Source organism: Phoca vitulina, unplaced genomic scaffold, assembly GCF_004348235.1.
Source record: "Phoca vitulina isolate PV1807 unplaced genomic scaffold, GSC_HSeal_1.0 scaffold8, whole genome shotgun sequence".
NCBI classification, from domain to species: Eukaryota; Metazoa; Chordata; class Mammalia; order Carnivora; family Phocidae; genus Phoca; species Phoca vitulina.
This window is the reverse complement of record NW_022589711.1, coordinates 25,252,071-25,268,417: the sequence shown is the minus strand read 5'-3', so window position 1 is coordinate 25,268,417 and position 16,347 is coordinate 25,252,071. Positions and strand designations below refer to the sequence as shown.

The 16,347-nt window shown below is 35.7% G+C and overlaps 1 protein-coding gene across 1 annotated transcript in view; it reads left to right on the top strand.

Moving 5' to 3' along the window:
• Window positions 1-16,347, top strand: part of TOMM70 (translocase of outer mitochondrial membrane 70) — a 35,625-nt gene that overhangs the window by 16,725 nt on the left and 2,553 nt on the right. The window contains exons 4-11 of the mRNA XM_032406422.1: window positions 628-737; window positions 3,803-3,951; window positions 5,633-5,840; window positions 8,302-8,436; window positions 9,648-9,755; window positions 10,618-10,734; window positions 13,775-13,872; window positions 14,438-14,560. Of these exons, the coding sequence (XP_032262313.1) occupies window positions 628-737; window positions 3,803-3,951; window positions 5,633-5,840; window positions 8,302-8,436; window positions 9,648-9,755; window positions 10,618-10,734; window positions 13,775-13,872; window positions 14,438-14,560 (1,048 nt within the window). The remainder of the gene's footprint in view (window positions 1-627; window positions 738-3,802; window positions 3,952-5,632; window positions 5,841-8,301; window positions 8,437-9,647; window positions 9,756-10,617; window positions 10,735-13,774; window positions 13,873-14,437; window positions 14,561-16,347) is intronic.

Here is a 16,347-nt window from a genome sequence, read left to right as displayed (position 1 = left end):
CACAGCCAATTGACTTGTTTGGAGGATTTGGAATTTTGAGAAACTGAATTCAGAAAGAGTGGGAACAGCTAGTGTTTGAGTATTCTGAAAGGTTGAGAGTTTAAGGAACCACTGATCTTTTAAATGTGAAACCACCTTATCTTGAGCTGTGGCATAACCAGATGAAAATGGTATTTTGCAGCAGATTTAATTGAGAACTCTTGGCCAGATGGCTTTGGACACAAGGAATAACTCTGAGGCCTATAAAAAGAATCAGACATGAGAGAGCCACATTTCACTGATTTGGCCTCTAGGTACTGGCCAGAAGAGAATCTTCCTGGATTCCTTGTTTATTTACTATGTAGAATGTGAGAGTGGTGAGAAACATCACAAACCATGCAGTATAGTCCCTTGGATTTCACAGGTGAGGAAAGTGAATAACCAGAGAAGTGGAATTTCTGAGCTTTGAGTTTGGTTATAGAGTATATAAAACTAAATGTTGAACAGAATCAATTTATTGGAAATGAAATTGATAGCTACATCAGGCTATCAGTTTGGCTTGACTTTCTGTGGTAACACTGTACCCATTTGATGCTGCTGATCATCTTTGCAATAATTTTATACTTTTATTTTTTCCATCATTTCTAGATGTCACTGCTGTGTGTATACTAGAAGGGTTCCAAAATCAACAAAGCATGCTGTTAGCTGATAAGGTTCTTAAACTTCTTGGAAAAGAGAAAGCCAAAGAAAAATACAAGGTAAGTCTGAGTTGGTCAGTAGAGGGAATATACATTATGAAGGGTCATTTTTAATTTACACTGCTTAAACTTGGATGTGATAGTAATGGTAACTGAAATTAGATCTGGATTATAGTCTTTTCCTGTGATCTTAGGCTTTTGTGGCTTATCTTTTCAAAATAAGAATGTAGGCTATATCCAATATGGTATCTGGAGAATACTGAAAGAATTCATCTATATTAGGGGTCACCAAACAAGGCCTATGGGCCACATCCACTCTGCCACCTGTTTGTGTAAGTAATGTTTTACTGGAACACTGCCCTCAGACATTGTTTTTAAAAAGGCTGCTTTTTAAGCTAAAACAGCAGAGTGGAGTGGTTGTGACAGAGACTGTATGGCCTGCAAAGCCTAAAATACTTATTATCTGGTCTTTTACAGGAAAAATTTGCCAACTCCTGTCTATATCATTAAAGTTTTTAAAGATATAAAATATAAATTGGCACTGGTTTTAGGCAGTCTGTAACAGATGACTTAACTCAAGAAACATTTATTGAACAAAGCAATTTTAGAAGGGTGGGTAGATATGGTCCTTGCCCTTACAGAATTACAATTTAGTGAGAGAGACCATTAGTAAGTGTAAAAGGCATGATATGGTGAAGTGTCATGGAGGGATATAAGTAGATGCCATGGGACTACCACAGGCATCACTAAATTTCACTGGAGATTTTTTGCTAAACTTCAGTAATGTCAAGTCAATTGTTCCTTTTTTCTTTAAGAATAACTTTTCTCTTAAATTGATTTTAATAAGCTGTGTGTTTTTTTAATTTTGCGCTCCTGAATATTCACTGAGTTAAACAGTTAAAACGGGTTTCTTCACTGCAGGACTTTCATGTGCTAGGATATATTGTGAATCTCCAAGAGGAATGTAGCTGTAGTTGTTCTCAGTCTCTTTAAACTCTGGAACCCTTTTTTCCCTTGATCATTTCCTAGAACAGGGGTTCCTCAAAACACTGTAAGTACCATGTAATAGTCTCACAACCTCAAAGGAGCCTCGTTTCCTTGTGTATATTTATATGATGTTATTGTTGAGTGATTATACTGGTTGGACTTCCGGGGTGGTAAGAAAAATATAAGATAACCTACATTTACATAGGTTCCAAATCAGTTTCCACTTATATTTTCTTTTTTTTTTTTAAGTTTTTATTTGTTTAAGTAATCTTTCCACCCAACATGGGGCTCGAACTCACAACCCCAATCAAGAGACACATGTTCTTCCAACTGAGCCAGCCACATGCCCCTCCACTTATATTTTCTAATCTGTTTGTATGCCAGCTTTGTGGCACAAAATCACAAAATACTTTTTTACATTATTGTTTTTATTTTTACAAGAACCCTGTAAGATAAATAAGGCAAGTATTTTTATTGCCATTTCGGAGATGAGAAAACTGAAAATGACGTGTACAAGGTCACATGGCTAATAAATGGCAGAGCTAGAATTTGTATCTTGTTCCTTTGATACTTAAGTCCATTACTTACATTGTTTTCATTTTAAATTTGTAATTCTCTGTGGAAGGCAGGGAGGTGCCTTTTCCAAGCTGAAATAGTAAACTAAAAGACATTAATGATTTACTTAGCCTTCAGTGACTGCTATTTAAAGTGGAAAATGATTGCCACTGTATATTCCTATGCAGAGTCTTTAGTGAAATACTGAAGTTAAGCAGACTTTTTACTTGATGGGTGACCGTTTGATTTAAAATATTAACTTGTATAATCCTAAATTAAGACATGGAATCTCTTCCAAAAAAATAAGGGTTTCCCCTTAGATTTCCTGTTGTTGTCTTCTTTCCCAATCTCATCTATCCTAGATTAGGTCATTTACTTACAAAGCCAAATTCCCTTTTTTTACCCCTCCTTCAAATACAAAGGCATTAAATCTACCAAAATAACAGAAATGGTATTTGTTACGCATACAATCTAAAATATCATATTTCAATTTAAAAATCTTTTGGTTAAATTTTTAAGCTAAAGGATCCAAAATATATGATAAGAGCCTTATGGCCATGTTATTCCCTCTACCCTCTTTAAAACTTTATCCTAATCAGACTAAAAGGAGAAATAAAATACTTCTATAATTATGAATCAGATTGCCATGTCAAAAGTGGTAATTTAAATAAGAAATATGATTTCATTCAGACTTTCAGTGGCATTTACTATAATGGAGATCTTCAGATGCAATACAATTAGAGGACAGATGAAAGCCCGTGGTAAATGGACTTAACGTTACAGCACCTGTGTAAGATGTGGTCTTGAATGGTTAATTAAGATGCTGATCTTCTAGGACAGAGACCAGAGGGAGATAATTTTTATTTTTTTATTACATTTTTAAGATTTGATTTTTAAGTAATCTCTGCACCCAGTGTGGGACTCAAACTTATAACCCCAAGACCAAGAGTTACACACTGTACTGACTGAGCCAGCCAGGCGTACCAGGAGATAATTTTTAACTCATCAGCTATTTGCCTCCTGTGTTACACATTTCACCTTTTTAACTTTTAGTGAGTAGTAGGGGTTCTTGATCTTTTACATCTTTGGAGAGGGGAAGTGTCATTTAATATTTATTTATTTATTCCTTTATTTATTTATTTATTTGAGAGAGCTTGAGTGCACATACGTGTGTGTGTGTGTGTGTGTGTGTGTGTGTCAGGGGAGGGGGAGGGGCAGAGGGAGAAGGAAAGAGAGTCTTAAGCAGACTCTACACTCAGCTCAGAGTCCAATGTGGGGCTCGATCTCATGACCCTGCGATTATGACCTGAGCCAAAACCAAGAGTCAGATGCCTAGCCAACTGCACCACCCAGGAGTCCCAGGGAGGTGTCATTTAAAGCCTGCTTTGAACAGCTGGGATGGGTAACTCTACCTATTCCACTATCTCTTGTCCTGTCCTGTGGTTTGGAGCCTAATAGTCTTCAGTTGTTTGAGAATGAGATTCCAGTTTTTACAGCAGTCATTCTCACTGTTGTACAAATGTACCTGCTTCTTTGATCAGTGTTTTCTCATTTTGATATATTTAAACATGATTAAATTTCAGAATCGTGAACCTCTGATGCCATCTCCCCAGTTTATCAAATCTTACTTCAGTTCTTTCACGGATGATATAATTTCTCAGCCCATGCTTAAAGGAGAGAAGTCTGATGAAGATAAAGACAAAGAAGGAGAGGCTTCAGAAGTTAAAGAAAAGTAAGTGTATCAAGCATAATATCTATATAGTCCTACATGATATTCTCAAGAGGATTCCCAGTGAGTAGAGTGGTTGACTATATTGGAACAGGGGCACTAACTTGAAAAGTATCATGTAGCTCAACATCCAAATGTTTTAGTGCAGGGAGGTTTATAAACTATGAGGTGCTTAGGAGTGCCCTGAAGAGTGACTTTCTTCAGAGTTTTTTCTTTGTTTTCTGCTTGCCTACCCATTCTTTGGGCTTCTTGTGTTTGCTCCTATAGAGAATTGAAACCAAAGTACAAAATGCTATGTTTACAACTGGAGATCAAGTGATGTGATGTGGTATGTAAGTCACCTAGTCTGCTTATCCATTTATATTGTGTTTTGGTATTAAAACTAGCTCTCCTTTCTAAGAGAAGGTTCACTATTACTACCAACATGCCATTTTTTAATGAGTTCTGGAAAAATGGGAGTATTGTTCCTGTAGCAAAGCATAGTTTTGCATCTATAGCATATTGGAAAGTTTGAGGAAAGATTGCTTTTGATTTGTATCTTCTAATTTTTCAACCATTGTTGGCCACCTTTTAAGGGAAGATACCATGCATAATTGTACCAAGATATTCAAATTTTAGTTAGTTGATACACAGTCTTTTCAGAAAATGTAGTTGAGAAGTAAATGTTTAAGATAATGCCAGTAATTTCCTCTTCAGGTTAGGGAATAGTCCTTGCTAGAAAAACTACAATGAAGTTAAAATGCAGGGAATATTAGAATGTAATTATTAATTAAGATAAATTAAGAGAGTTCATAAGATTTTGACTGATACAGCCTAAGTTACTTGCCAGTTTTCTGTACTCAGGATATATAACAAATGAAATGAGAAAATATACTCTAACTTATGGAGCCTTATATTTGTAAGACCCCTTAGAGGTTAGCTAGTATAAATTTCCTTTTCAAGTCAAAAAAAAATCCCTTCTACAGGCATCCTCAATAAAAGTTATCATCTTAGAAGAATAATGATGTTGTGGCCACCGTATTTTAAAAAGTAGGAAAAGGTGTGTTTTTTTAATGCCCCCCCTTAATAGAAGAATCTTCCTTTAAATTTGCTTCTTTGATATTTCCACCTATTCATTCTAGGTCTGTTTATTTAGGTGAAACAACAGCTTCTGGATGAGAGCCCTTCAGATAATTCTCTGCCTCCAGTCTTGCTTTTCTGTAGTGGGTTTTCCACAACATAGAGTGTTCTTTACCAAGTACAGATTGGGTCATGTCTCTTCCCTTGGCTTCTGTCACCTAAACTTAATTATCTCTTCTCTTTTCTTTCTGTTGATCATAAAATAACTTGAGTGACATCAGTGTGCCATATGTATGAAGGTGAATAACACCAGATCCTTGTCCATGTTGCAGATCAGTCAGTCATTAGCTCATCTTTTATCACATCTAAATGCTGAAGCCTGGGCAGTAACCCTAGGTTTCTGCTGTTGACTCTGTTAACCTTTTTCCAGGACATCAAGAAAAATCCCAGTCCACACCAGGAATCCTAATCTGTTATTCCTTTCCCCACAATCCCATTCCAGTCCTACACTGGAATGTTAAGGGGAAGTGGACAGTTGCTTAACTCTAGTAATACTAAGTGTGGCAAGTTTCAGCATTTGATCCTTTCGTAGTAAATAATTTCCTATGTTCATTTTTATTTTCAGTTCTGGATATTTAAGGGCCAAACAGTATATGGAAGAAGAAAACTATGATAAAATAATAAGTGAATGCTCAAAAGAAATAGATGCTCAAGGCAAATACATGGCAGAAGCATTATTACTACGAGCCACCTTCTACCTGCTTATTGGCAACGCCACTGCGGCCAAACCAGATTTAGATAAGGTCATCAGTTTGAAAGAAGCTAATGTGAAGGTACATTTTAAAATGTGTGTGTGTGTGTGTGTGTGTGTGTGTGTTTGTGTGAAAAGAATTAATTTTAAAAATGTGGCTTGTATTACAGGTTTTGCCAAGTTTTTCACATTGCAGTTGCCATTTTCCAAAAGACTGTTTTTATTTTGGAAGCAACTACACCTAATGATGATTTGGTGCAGTGAAACTGAAATGTAAATATCAGTGATGTTTATCTTTAGCCAGAAAAGGAATTTTTGTCTTTTTTCTATGGCATCTGGTAACTTCAGCTTCCTTTTAAAGCCACTGCCTACTGTATTAGACTATATTTAGATCGGGGGAAGGGTGATACAGTAATGCTATAGGTAGTACTGTAAATAACATGCAATAGGTAGTACAAGATTATAAAATACATTTAATAAAATAAACACATTTAATAATTTGAAAGATTTTATGTTACATGAATTAAAAAACGGGTTCTAAAAATATGATATAGATATATACTGAAATATACCAAAAGTTTCTATAGTTGTGTGGTTGGAACAGCTTTTTAGGTGTACATAATTATTTTCATAATTAAGATTTAGGGGGATCTGAATATATGAGCCTTCTACTCAGTGTTTTAATAAGACAGAGCTTAGCTACCAATTAACTTACTAGTTACCATTGTGATTTTGGTTTTTGTTTCCCTATGGCTAATGATGCTGAACATCTTTGCATATTCTTATTGGCCATTTGTATATATTCTTCAGAGAAAGTCTATTCAGATCTTTGACATATTTTTAAATTGGGTTCTGTTGTTGAGTTCTGTATATATCCTGGATAAAAGCACCTTATCGGATACATGATTTGTATGCCTTACTAGTTAACATCTCTGTGGCCTGTTTCCTCACTGAATTAAGTGAATTCTCGCTTTTTTCACCTCCAAATGAATCATTCATGTATTTTGTGGAAAAGTTGTTTTCAAGGCCTAAGTATTTGTTAATAAACTATCTTAACCTCTTGTAAACAAAAGGTGTTATGACTGTTAAAAGTTCCTTTCAAAATGAGGTTTTCAAATTGAAGATACGCTCGTAATACAATTTTTAATTTTATTTCCTACTGATTACAAATATGTTCTGTTTTTGTTATAATTGTGGGGGCATTCTTACTTGTTTCATTGAAAGAAAATTTACATGTACTTTCGCTCAAAAAATTTTTTTGGAGAAGAAACCTATTTCTTGCTTTCATGACCATGACTTTTTGTTTTAATGGCAAGTAATAATGATGGCTATCATATGCCCTGTACAAAAATTAACTCAAAATGGATGAGAAACCTAAATGTAAGAGTTCAAACTATAAAACTCTTGGAAGAAAACCTAGAAGGAAATCTTCTTTACCTTGGATTAGGCAGTGATTCTTTAGATATGGCAACAGTACGAAAATCATCAAAACTAAAAACGTTTGTAATTAAAAGGACGCCATCAAGAAAGAGAAGCCACACGCCACAGAATGGGAGAAGATATTCATAAATCATGTATCCGATAAGGTGCTTTTATCCAGGATATATACAGAACTCAATAATAGAACCCAATTTAAAAATAGGTCAAAGATCTGAATAGACTTTCTCCGAAGAATATATACAAATGGCCAATAAGAATATGAAAAGATGTTCAATATCATTAGCCATAGGGAAATGAAAACCAAAATCACAATGAGGTATCACTTTATACCCACCAAGATGGCTATAATCATAAAGATGGACAATTAAAAAAGTATTGGTGAGGATATGGAGAAATTGGAAGTCTCACATATTACTGGTAGAAATGTAAAATGATAAAGTCCCTTTGGAAATTAGTTTGGGAGTTCCTCAAAAAGTTAAATATATTGAGTTACCATATGACCCAGCAGCTCCCCTCTAAAGTATATACCCAAGAGAACTGAATATATATATCAACACAGAAACTTGTACATGAATGTTCATAGCAGTGTTATTCATAATAGCCAAAAAGTGGAAGCAACTCAGATGTTCCTCAACTGATGAACAGATAAATTGTGGTATATCTGTACAATAGAATGATTATTCAGCCATAGAGAAGAATGAAGTATTGACACATGGTATGACATAGATGAACCTTGAAAACCTTATGTTAAATGAAGGAAGCTAGACACAAAAAGGCCACATCATGTCCGGTTCCATTTCTATGAAAAGTTCAGAACATACAAATCTGTAGAAATAGAAAGTAGAGTGATGGTTTCCAGGGGCTGCGGATTAGGGAGGAAATGGGAAATGACTGCTAATGTGTATGAGGTTTCTTTTGGGGGTGATGGAAGTGTTTGGAATTAGTGGTGATGGTTGCACAGTTCTGTGAATATATTAAAAACAACTTGTGCACTTTTAAAGGATGAGCTTTTGGTGTGTGAATTAGACTTCAATAAAGCTGTTATTTTTTTAAAAAAACTGAATTCTAGTCATGACAAACCTTTTCTCATTTTGGTTCTGTAGCTTCGAGCAAATGCTCTCATCAAAAGAGGCAGCATGTACATGCAGCAGCAGCAGCCTCTGCTGTCTACTCAGGATTTTAACATGGCTGCTGACATTGACCCTCAGAATGCAGATGTTTATCACCACCGAGGACAGGTAAATTTATTTTCGTATCAAGAGTTCTGACCTTTGGATTGAGGAATATGGTACCATTTTTGAGAATGTTGTCACAGGTTTCCTTTTATCACTTCTGATAGCTGTGAACAAAGTATAGTTTTATAGTTTGGGTTGGCATTTATTCAGTCCCATCTTAAATATTTGTCCTTTGAGTTTTGGTATTTGCTGATAAAAAAAAAAAGAAGAAGCCTACAAATGTTGGCTTGCCTGTTCAAGTTTGGTTTTCAGGTGTTTCTGGCTCCTAGATTTTCAGTGACATTGAAACATTTATTGGACATTTTGAGTTAATGCTAGAATCAACAAGGTGATTTCTGTGGGCTTCTTGGTGTAAGGAAATTTTGTCCTGGACTATCCAGATAGTACCAAAAAAATCTCTTCTGAATGGAGTTTTCTAATAAGCATGTTTGATTTTTAGTAAAGATACGTAGTGACAAAAGCCATTCCCAGTTTCATCCTCATCTGGGGAACACATGGCTTTATTATCTGTTTAACATGGATGGCTTCTTGAAATGCATTAGGGTGGAATGTATAGGCTATCCATAGAATAACAGAAAAGCAGCTGCCTTTGGCTCAGGTCATGATCCCAGGGTCCTGGGATTGAGTCCCATATCGGGCTCCCTGCTCAGCAGGGAGTCTGCTTCTCCCTCTGCCCCTCCCCCCTACTCATGCTCCCTGTCTCTCTCAAATAAATAAAAAAATCTTTAAAAAAAAAAGAAAGAAAGAAAGGTAATTACTGATGTCTGATCCGCTTTGAAATTTTAAAGTACAGAGATGTTCAGTTTTCTAGGAGAACAGGTTTCTTGCTTAAGAGTGACCAAAACTGCAGTACAAAAATGGTGGGTTTCTAATGGTGTTTTTGTTTTTTGTTTTTTTTGTTTTTTTGGTGGACAGCAAAGCAAGGTTTATTGAGCGATAGCAAAGTGATCCTACAAAGTTCCCAAGGAGGGAGGGGACCCAAGAGGGTTCCCCTCTAATAGTGCTTTAGAAAAAATTGGTTAATAGTTTTAGAATCTTTCCTTTAAATGATAGGATTTTCTAGTTCACTGTTCCTAGAAAGTAATTCTGTATTGAATACTACATGCATAGCATGATGCTAAACTGTGATAAGAGACACTGTACTCAACTGGTGCACCTATTATTTTGAATTGTGTATATTTGTGTGTGTGTTTTTGTTTTTGTTTTTTTCTTAGCTGAAAATACTGCTTGATCAAGTTGAAGAAGCAGTGGCAGATTTTGATGAATGTATTAGATTAAGACCTGAGTCAGCTCTGGCACAAGCTCAGAAATGTTTTGCATTGGTAGGTTCTACTTTATTTTTGTGTTTTCCTAAACATCATTTGTATTTCCCATTGTTAACAAAAATAAGTACCTCATTGTCTACAAAACCATCATCTCTTTTTTCTCCCAAAGGATGACTACAAGGGAAAAATGTGTTTAGGGTAATAGAAGTGTATTTGCTAAATGAGGAATTGCTTCTGTATTCCTCTGGATGTTTTATTTGAGTTCATCTTGGTAGATGTTTCTCCCTTATTTCATGCTCCCCTAAACAGCACTGTTCTCCCTGCTTTTCTACCATAAGCTAGCACAAAAAAACAAAAGCATTTTGAGGAAATACTCTTCAATCATACCACATAACTGCTCTCTCATCTCACCTTATTAATATTCAGAAACACAAAGCTGAAAATCAGGTAAAATAAGTTCATTTTTAGTGAAATGAGGTACTTCCAGTTAACCCTATAGCCTGAGTCCTAAAAGACTTTTTAAAGAAATTGGTCACGAGCACATTTATATTATGGATGAAAAATGTTATTAGGTGAAGCTTAATAGTAACTTTGGTAAAGTGGTAATAAATTATATTAGATTTAAAACTCCCCCATTTATATGCAAAGTTAACTTCTTACAAGTTAGTATGCCTTCTTCTAGATTATTGAACATCTTGAAATTGTATAATGGCAATGAAGTCATAGTTGTACATAGCCTATGGATCCCTGCTCCGGAGATATTTCCTTGGAACCCTTTTAGATGCAGCAAATTAGGTTAGCAAATCACCTGCTTTTCTGGAAATACTTATGTTATTTTGTGTGACTTTTGTAATATGTTAAATTCCATGAGTTTTTGAGTTCTTGATTTGACAGGCCTGTTTTGATTTTTTTTAAACAGTATCGCCAGGCATATACAGGAAACAATTCTTCACAAATCCAAGCAGCTATGAAAGGTTTTGAAGAGGTCATAAAGAAATTTCCAAGGTGTGCTGAAGGCTATGCACTATATGCTCAGGTAAATGTGATTTTTCCTATTTTTTCAGTTGGCAGTCCTTTTTTTTTTTTAAGATTTTATTTTCTTTTTTAGAGGTGGGGGAGGAGCAGAGGGAGAGGGAGGAGAGAGAGAATCTCAAGCAGGTTCTATGCCCAGGAGAGCCCGATGCAGGGCTTGATCTCACAACCCTGAGATCATGACCTGAGCCAAAATCAAGAGTTGGATGCTTCGCCGTCTGAGCCACGCAGGCACCCCTTAAAGATTTCATTTTGAAGTAATCTCTACACCCAGCATGGGGCTCGAACTCACAACCCCAAGATCAAGAGTTGTGTGCTCCACTGAATGAGCCAGCCAGGGCCCCAGTTTCCAGTCCTTTTAAAGAACTGCATTTGTATGCTGAATTTCAGTATGGAAATTAAAAAACGGTGCTTCCCTGGTTGCAGCTTCTGTGAACACAAATGGCTTTGTTCCTGTTACGATTCTCCTGCCTCCAAAATGGTCTTTTGAATCACCTTAGGAGTGACTCCTGTGTTAATACAGTTTGAAAACCCTGGCACTAAACTCAACGTGGGGAAGCTAAAGTTGAGCATTTCCCTCAAGTGTTCATTTGGATTGGATTTGCAGAAGTTAATTACCTTAGGAAAATTTACTCTGTGCAATTGGTGGGAAGAATGTCATGGAAAGGTTTTTCTTCCTATTTAGATCACTGTCCTTTTGACAGCTCATTTTAATTTCTCTGTGGTTTGCCAAATCCTGAACCTTTCCTTGCTTTAGGATTGAAAGTGTGGAAAGTAGAATGTACACTTAAAAATTATTTTCACTTTTTAATTGTAATCTAAAGTCTTTGAAAACTTACTAAGTTTAAGTCATCCATTTAAATGAAAATGGTTAGCTTCTTATAGCCACAGTTAGACTTTTTTCTGTAAGTAAATGATCTCAGAATGACTGTTTTCTCTCTTAGTCTTTAAGTTGAAAGTTGCTTTTGGTATATTCATAAACCAGGTATCTCAGTACGCTGTATAATATCTTCTCTTACTCTTTTTTATTCCAAAGAAATGTTTTCCCCCTACCCCAAACATCACAGAAATAAGAAACATTTAAAAATGACCATCTGGGGCGCCTGGGTGGCTCAGTTGGTTAAGCATCTGCCTTCGGCTCAGGTCCTGATCTCAGGGTCCTGGGATCAAGTTCTGCGTCAGGCTTCTTGCTCAGTAGGGAGCCTGCTTCTCCCTCTGCCTGCCACTCCCCCACTCCTACTCTCTTTCTCTCTGACAAATAAATAAAGTCTTTAAAAAATAAAATAAAATGACTATCTGGGGTAGACACCTACCTCCAAACCTTTCTGCAGGTTGTTTTGTTTTTAATTTCTTCCATGCATTCTTTGGCCAAGTTATAAGTACCACAGGGTATAACTTTTTTTTGAGAGGGATTATGATAAGATTGGTTTATGTTGGATCTGTTCTTTAGAAGTCCTAATATCAGGTCACCTGGGGGGCTCAGTCAGTTGAGCGTCTGACTCTTGATTTTGGCTCAGGTCATGAGATCAGGTCCTGTGTTGGGCTCCACACTCAGCGTGGAATTTGCTTGAGATTTTCTCTCTCCCTCTGCCCCTCCCCCTGCTCGTGCTTTCTCTTTCTCTCTAAAATAAAATCTTTTTTTCTTAAGAAGAAAAAAAGTCCTAATATCACTGCATTGTTAAGAATTGAGATTCTAGGGTATGAAGTACAACCCAGAAATTCTTTAAATTGAGTTTGAAATGATATATTTGTTTTAAAATTTCTAGACAGAATGGTGATAATAAAAAAATGAAACACTGGTGGCTGACTACACACTATTGTGAAAGCATGTGTGATATAAAATTTTACAGAATGCATAGAAGTTAAAATAGGACAAACACACATTATAATTATAGGACATTTTTATTGAATAAGTACACTTGGGTTTATGCATTATGTTTGATTAGGAACAAACCAGAAAGTGACAGCACCATCCTCATCACTGAAATGAAATTCAGAAGGCTTTTTTTTGGGCACAGATTTCTATAAGCAGCTAAAAGAGCAAAGGCCACTGAATAGCTTTTAAAGAAACTAATACTAGGTACAACCTCTTGAGAGCTTTTCTAATTGCATTTTTCCCTGTCACTGTGCTGCCTTCAGAATAGCTATGGCTTACTTGAGCTATCATCTTATCAGCACTAACGTTACTAGTCTAAAATTTCAATCCTTTGACCCCTCTTTTGATTTTTACTTCATGAAATATCTATATGTTACTTTATATACACACTAATAGTTAGATATAGTGTAACTTTTTTTTTTTTTTTAAAGATTTTATTTGTTTGAGAGAGAGAGAAAGAGCACAAACATAGGGAGCGGCAGGGAGAGGGAGAAGCAGGCTCCCCGCTGAGCAAGGAGCCCGATGGGGGACTCGATCCCAGGACCCTGGGATCATGACCTGAGTAGAAGGCAGACGCTTAACCGACTGAGCCACGCAGGCGTCCCAAGTGTAACTCTCAAGCTTGAGCTTAGATGCTGGCCAAGTCTCAAAGTTAGGTTCAGTGTGAACTGGTATCCATATAACCAAGTGTTCCATTTCTGCCATGGGATTTGCCCTAAAATAGTTGACTGTAGCTGCTTTTTTTTTTCCTTCTATCAACATTTTTAAGGAATGACTCTGATAACAGTTAACACATAACTGAATTTATTCTTCCAAATGAGTACTGTCTTTAAAATAAGTCCCTTATGACATATTATGATAAATTATGAATAAGTGACATGAGTGTACCTGTGAGAAACTGGTATTAGAACTGGCACCAAGAGTGGGACTTTCTCTGGTCTACACTGTACCAGATCATCTGCTATTGTATGTAACTACTTGACAAAAAGAAAGAACAGTTAAGATTTCATATTTACAACAATGCTTTATAAAAAAATAATAATTAAGATGTAACATTTAAACTTGGTAATAATGGATAAGTTAAGTAAATTTTAATTAGTAAACAATATACTTTTAATTGCTTAGGTTGACAGTTACCTTAATATAACTGAAGTATCTCCTCACATAGGCATTAACAGATCAACAACAGTTTGGTAAAGCTGATGATATGTATGATAAATGTATTGATTTGGAACCAGATAATGCCACAACATATGTTCATAAAGGGTATGTATATTTATGGTTCTCTGTTTCTGTAAGAAACTGTATATCTTGCATGTAATAAGATGGATTTCTTCTGATCATTAAGAAAGGAAGGGGGGACTGTAATAGAAAGTATCAGTGAGTTAAGTGACAAATTTCTTAATGCTGTAGATGCTTCATTGTTAATATTTAAAATTTTATGTTTCATTCTTATACAGCAGTTGGTAAATATACTGTTTTCACTCTTTTAAAGATTTCAGTTCTGAACATCCTGTCAAATGTTAGCTATATCAAAATTAGTTTTTCCAGTCCTTATGTACTTATCATTTAAAAAAAACTTTATACAAAGTAAAAAAGCTTTGCAGGGTAAGTTAGTAATAGAGTCTAGACCTTTGGACACTTTTTTCATAATAAGGATTTTGGACTATAAAACCAATATACAATTGAAAAAAATAATGCAAATCTGATTATGTACTGTTTTAGATTGTTTTTCCTTGTAAATTCATTTAGGGCAGAAATTGAGTTGTGTGCTTATATTCCTATTGATACTATGCCATAGTTACATCTGACTGCCTTGTTGCATTTGCAGTTTACTTCAGCTTCAGTGGAAGCAAGATCTGGATAGAGGTTTGGAGCTCATCAGCAAGGCTATTGAAATTGACAATAAATGTGATTTTGCATATGAAACCATGGGAACTATTGAAGTGCAAAGGTAACTTCTATAGTCTATTCTAAGGAAATTTAAGGCAGCTCCATAGATACTTATCTTTTCATTCTTCTCATTACAGAATATGTTATTGTCAGTATCCACTAAGTTCTTAGTATGTCATGCCTTTTGAAGGAAGCTTCCCTCAAAACTATACAACTTTGATTTGCCTTGTTTCATTTTTTTCCTTTTGCATTAGAAAGGAAAATTTGATCTTTCTCTAATACCTCTTGTGTGTTCTTTCCTCTTTCCACCTATATTATTTCTGTTGTAGGAAAAAATACCTGCAGTGTGCTTAGGCAGTGCAGTGCAGCATAAGGATTCCTGCCAGAATACAGGAAGATCTAGATCCTGCTACAAATAAGCAACCAGCCAAGTACCTGGACACGTTGAAACATCCCTGAGCCCATGAGTTTTCTTAAAAATCAGGGAGTTAGATAAGATTTTTTGCAACTCTTACTGCTCATAACCTCTTGTTTTGTGAAAATATTTATCCAGAGTTGCACTTGGGAGCCACCATTAACAGGTGACTACTGTTTACGCCATAGAATTTAGTGTCGTATACCATCTTAATATTCGCATTGCTGTCCATTTGAGTACTCTAGGCCAGGTACTGAACCTTGGGTATTTTTCCAAATTTTATTTCAAATGATCTTTACCCCAGTCCTTATAAAGGTAGGGATTATATGATCTTTAGTTTAACTGAAGAGTGTAGAAACTGATGCCCAAACTGGGTAACAAAGTTACATCACGATCCAGTAGTAGGAATAGGATATTAGCCCCTATATTTCACTGTTGCCAAATTAACTGACCTTGTTAGGAATCAATAGGGATTGTCTTAACTCCCTGTCATTCAGCCCCTCCTGGGTCCTCTCTTTGCCCCATAGTGGGCAGAATATATATAGGCTGATGAAATTTGTGACAATTACATGTAAATATTATTTATTTGCCAGTCTGTTAATGTGAATATTCTTGCACTAGGATAGGATGGGATTCTGGTTCTTAATCTTTTTTGAGGAAAGCTATAAAGTTATTTGTAGAGCCTGGGTTAAGAACGCTGATATGCATTTTGATGGGTTTTCTTGGTATATTAATTATACTTTAAGGAATCCATTCTAAATCCTGCCTTACAAATAAATGAATGAATGTAAATGAATAAGTGAAATTGCTCATTATCCTAGGATTTAGCCAATCTACTGTCTACCTAATAACCAAACATGAACTCTTAAAAGTTTTTTTTTAAAAAAACAAGTCTTTCATGTAGCCATATATTGTGGTAGGAGGTTAAGTACAGTCACCCCAGAGGTCCGTTGTATTTCTTAAGAGTTTAACTGCATACATATAGTAGGAACTTTATAAATATTTATTGTAAGATTACAGGCATGTATGCATATATACATGGGTAAGACAACTTAAAACAGCTCTTGGTTCTTGGCAAGTATGTAAAGCCTAACCACATCTAGACTGTGAGAGGTAAATTATATTTTTTTTGACCAAGCATATTCATCTATTTACTCAAAAAACAGATACTAATTACCAGGCATTGTACTAGGATCTGGGAATGGAGAAGTGTCTATTAAGTAGTAAGAATATGAATATATATTCATCTGACTTGCACAGAATGACAATATGTCTGTGGGAAGACTGGGGACGGAAGGGGAAGATATTTTTCATGAGGATATTGTATTTGAACTGAGCCTTAGAACAGTGAGGGTTTGATTTAGAGTCAGGCAGAGATGCCATAAATCATCTGAGCATTATATGTAGGTAGGAGAGCCAGGGGCCCCAGGGAA